Raw genomic sequence first — 1,495 nt, forward strand, 5'->3', positions numbered from 1 at the left:
CTGGCTGGCATCAACTGGTTGACCTTTCCAAAGACAAAAGCATGCAGGATCTTTCTCAAGGTTTAATAACCTCAGTTTAAGGGAAGGTGACTCGGAAAGCATCAAATCTTGAATACGAAGCCTTGCACCAGTAAATGAACTCTCAAAAGGTGTGTTACAAATTCTAGAGGTGTCTTCTGGTTTTCTTAATTCCAGCGGGACCATAATGTCTAAACCTTTAAGATTAAACACAAGGGATTTAATTGAAAAATCTGGCAGCACAGCTCCATGATTAACAACAATTCCATCAGCCAAAAATGATAATATCCTCAGACATGATTCTTCTTGAAGATGGATCTGATCATATGGGCGAGCGGTATGTATTAAATTGAGATCAGAATAAATGAATCTGTGAGTTAATTAATATACACATGAAGGAAAAGAAAGGGTAAGATGGATACTAACAATTAGTGGCTGGCAGTCAATAACTGTTCTTGAAGCAAATATTGGAGGACTTGGGGAGGGCAAGAGCTGTAGACAGTGGAGGCTTGTCAGAGGCACTCCAGAATTCAATTGCCACGGCTGGTCTCCCAGAGGATATATTGGAGGACAGAAATTCTTACCTGCATAGACAGCGAAGGAACGGGATAACTTTTTAAAAAAACACATAAACAGCATAAGTCAAAATTCCACAATGAGATTTTGAAAAACATGGTATACCAAAGTCTGGAATGTGTGACACATCAACTGAAGCAGTTTCCATGGATGGTTGTACTAAGGCACACGGAGGTCGTGCAAAAGTGTCTCTGCATTTTATTTAACCATATATAAGATGCCATGAATAATGAAAATGATATCATGCAAGCAAGTGAATAGACTCTTGTACAAAATCTCATTCAGAAAGCCTCTCTGAGCCACATATACAATAAATTGTGTTTCCCATAAAACCATTGATAATATCAGTAGCATGTGGATGAGTTAAAAATAGCATGTTACTTGAGAAAATTACACCATGAAGCAAATAAATCCTACTTTGTTTGAACAAAGCACTAAAAGCATATATGGGTTTTAGATTATTGGATTGCACGTCGGCAATTAGATTGTCGCTTTAGATTCTAATCGGATGACATGTAATAGCATGTGAGTCCAATAACGGCGAAAATTATTTACTTGACACAGTATCAAGGCTGTTACTTATTTTATCATGATTTTCTGACTGAACATATCATTGTGGTTTGTGATCTATAAATTCTATCAGATGTTTCATCACACATCTGTTGCACCAGGGCTATGATACATAGGTTCAACTAACCTCAAAAACAAGCCACCAATCATAACTCGAGTCAAGTACTTGGCATTTTCTCCATCAGAAACGCTTGCCTGCAATAAGACATAAAGCCTTAACTATTTGGTCCAAGCAAGTAAATCGTAACATAAGAAAATCAATTTTTGCACTTAAACATCTTTCAAGTTCCACAAGACAATACCCGAGAAAAAAACAGTGACTGCATCAAAA

The 1,495-nt window shown here is 37.1% G+C and overlaps 1 protein-coding gene across 1 annotated transcript; it reads right to left on the bottom strand.

The window, feature by feature from the left end:
• Positions 1–9: 9 nt before the first annotated feature.
• Positions 10–1,359, bottom strand: LOC140965482 (uncharacterized; the record flags this gene model as incomplete). Its single annotated transcript, XM_073425546.1, has 4 exons — positions 10–336; positions 445–602; positions 700–785; positions 1,292–1,359. Coding segments are annotated over 4 exons (639 nt in total), but the record flags the coding sequence as incomplete, so codon positions are not given.
• Between the last annotated feature and the right edge of the window lie 136 nt (positions 1,360–1,495).

This window comes from Primulina huaijiensis, unplaced genomic scaffold, assembly GCF_012295235.1.
Source record: "Primulina huaijiensis isolate GDHJ02 unplaced genomic scaffold, ASM1229523v2 C13250981, whole genome shotgun sequence".
NCBI lineage: Eukaryota > Viridiplantae > Streptophyta > Magnoliopsida > Lamiales > Gesneriaceae > Primulina > Primulina huaijiensis.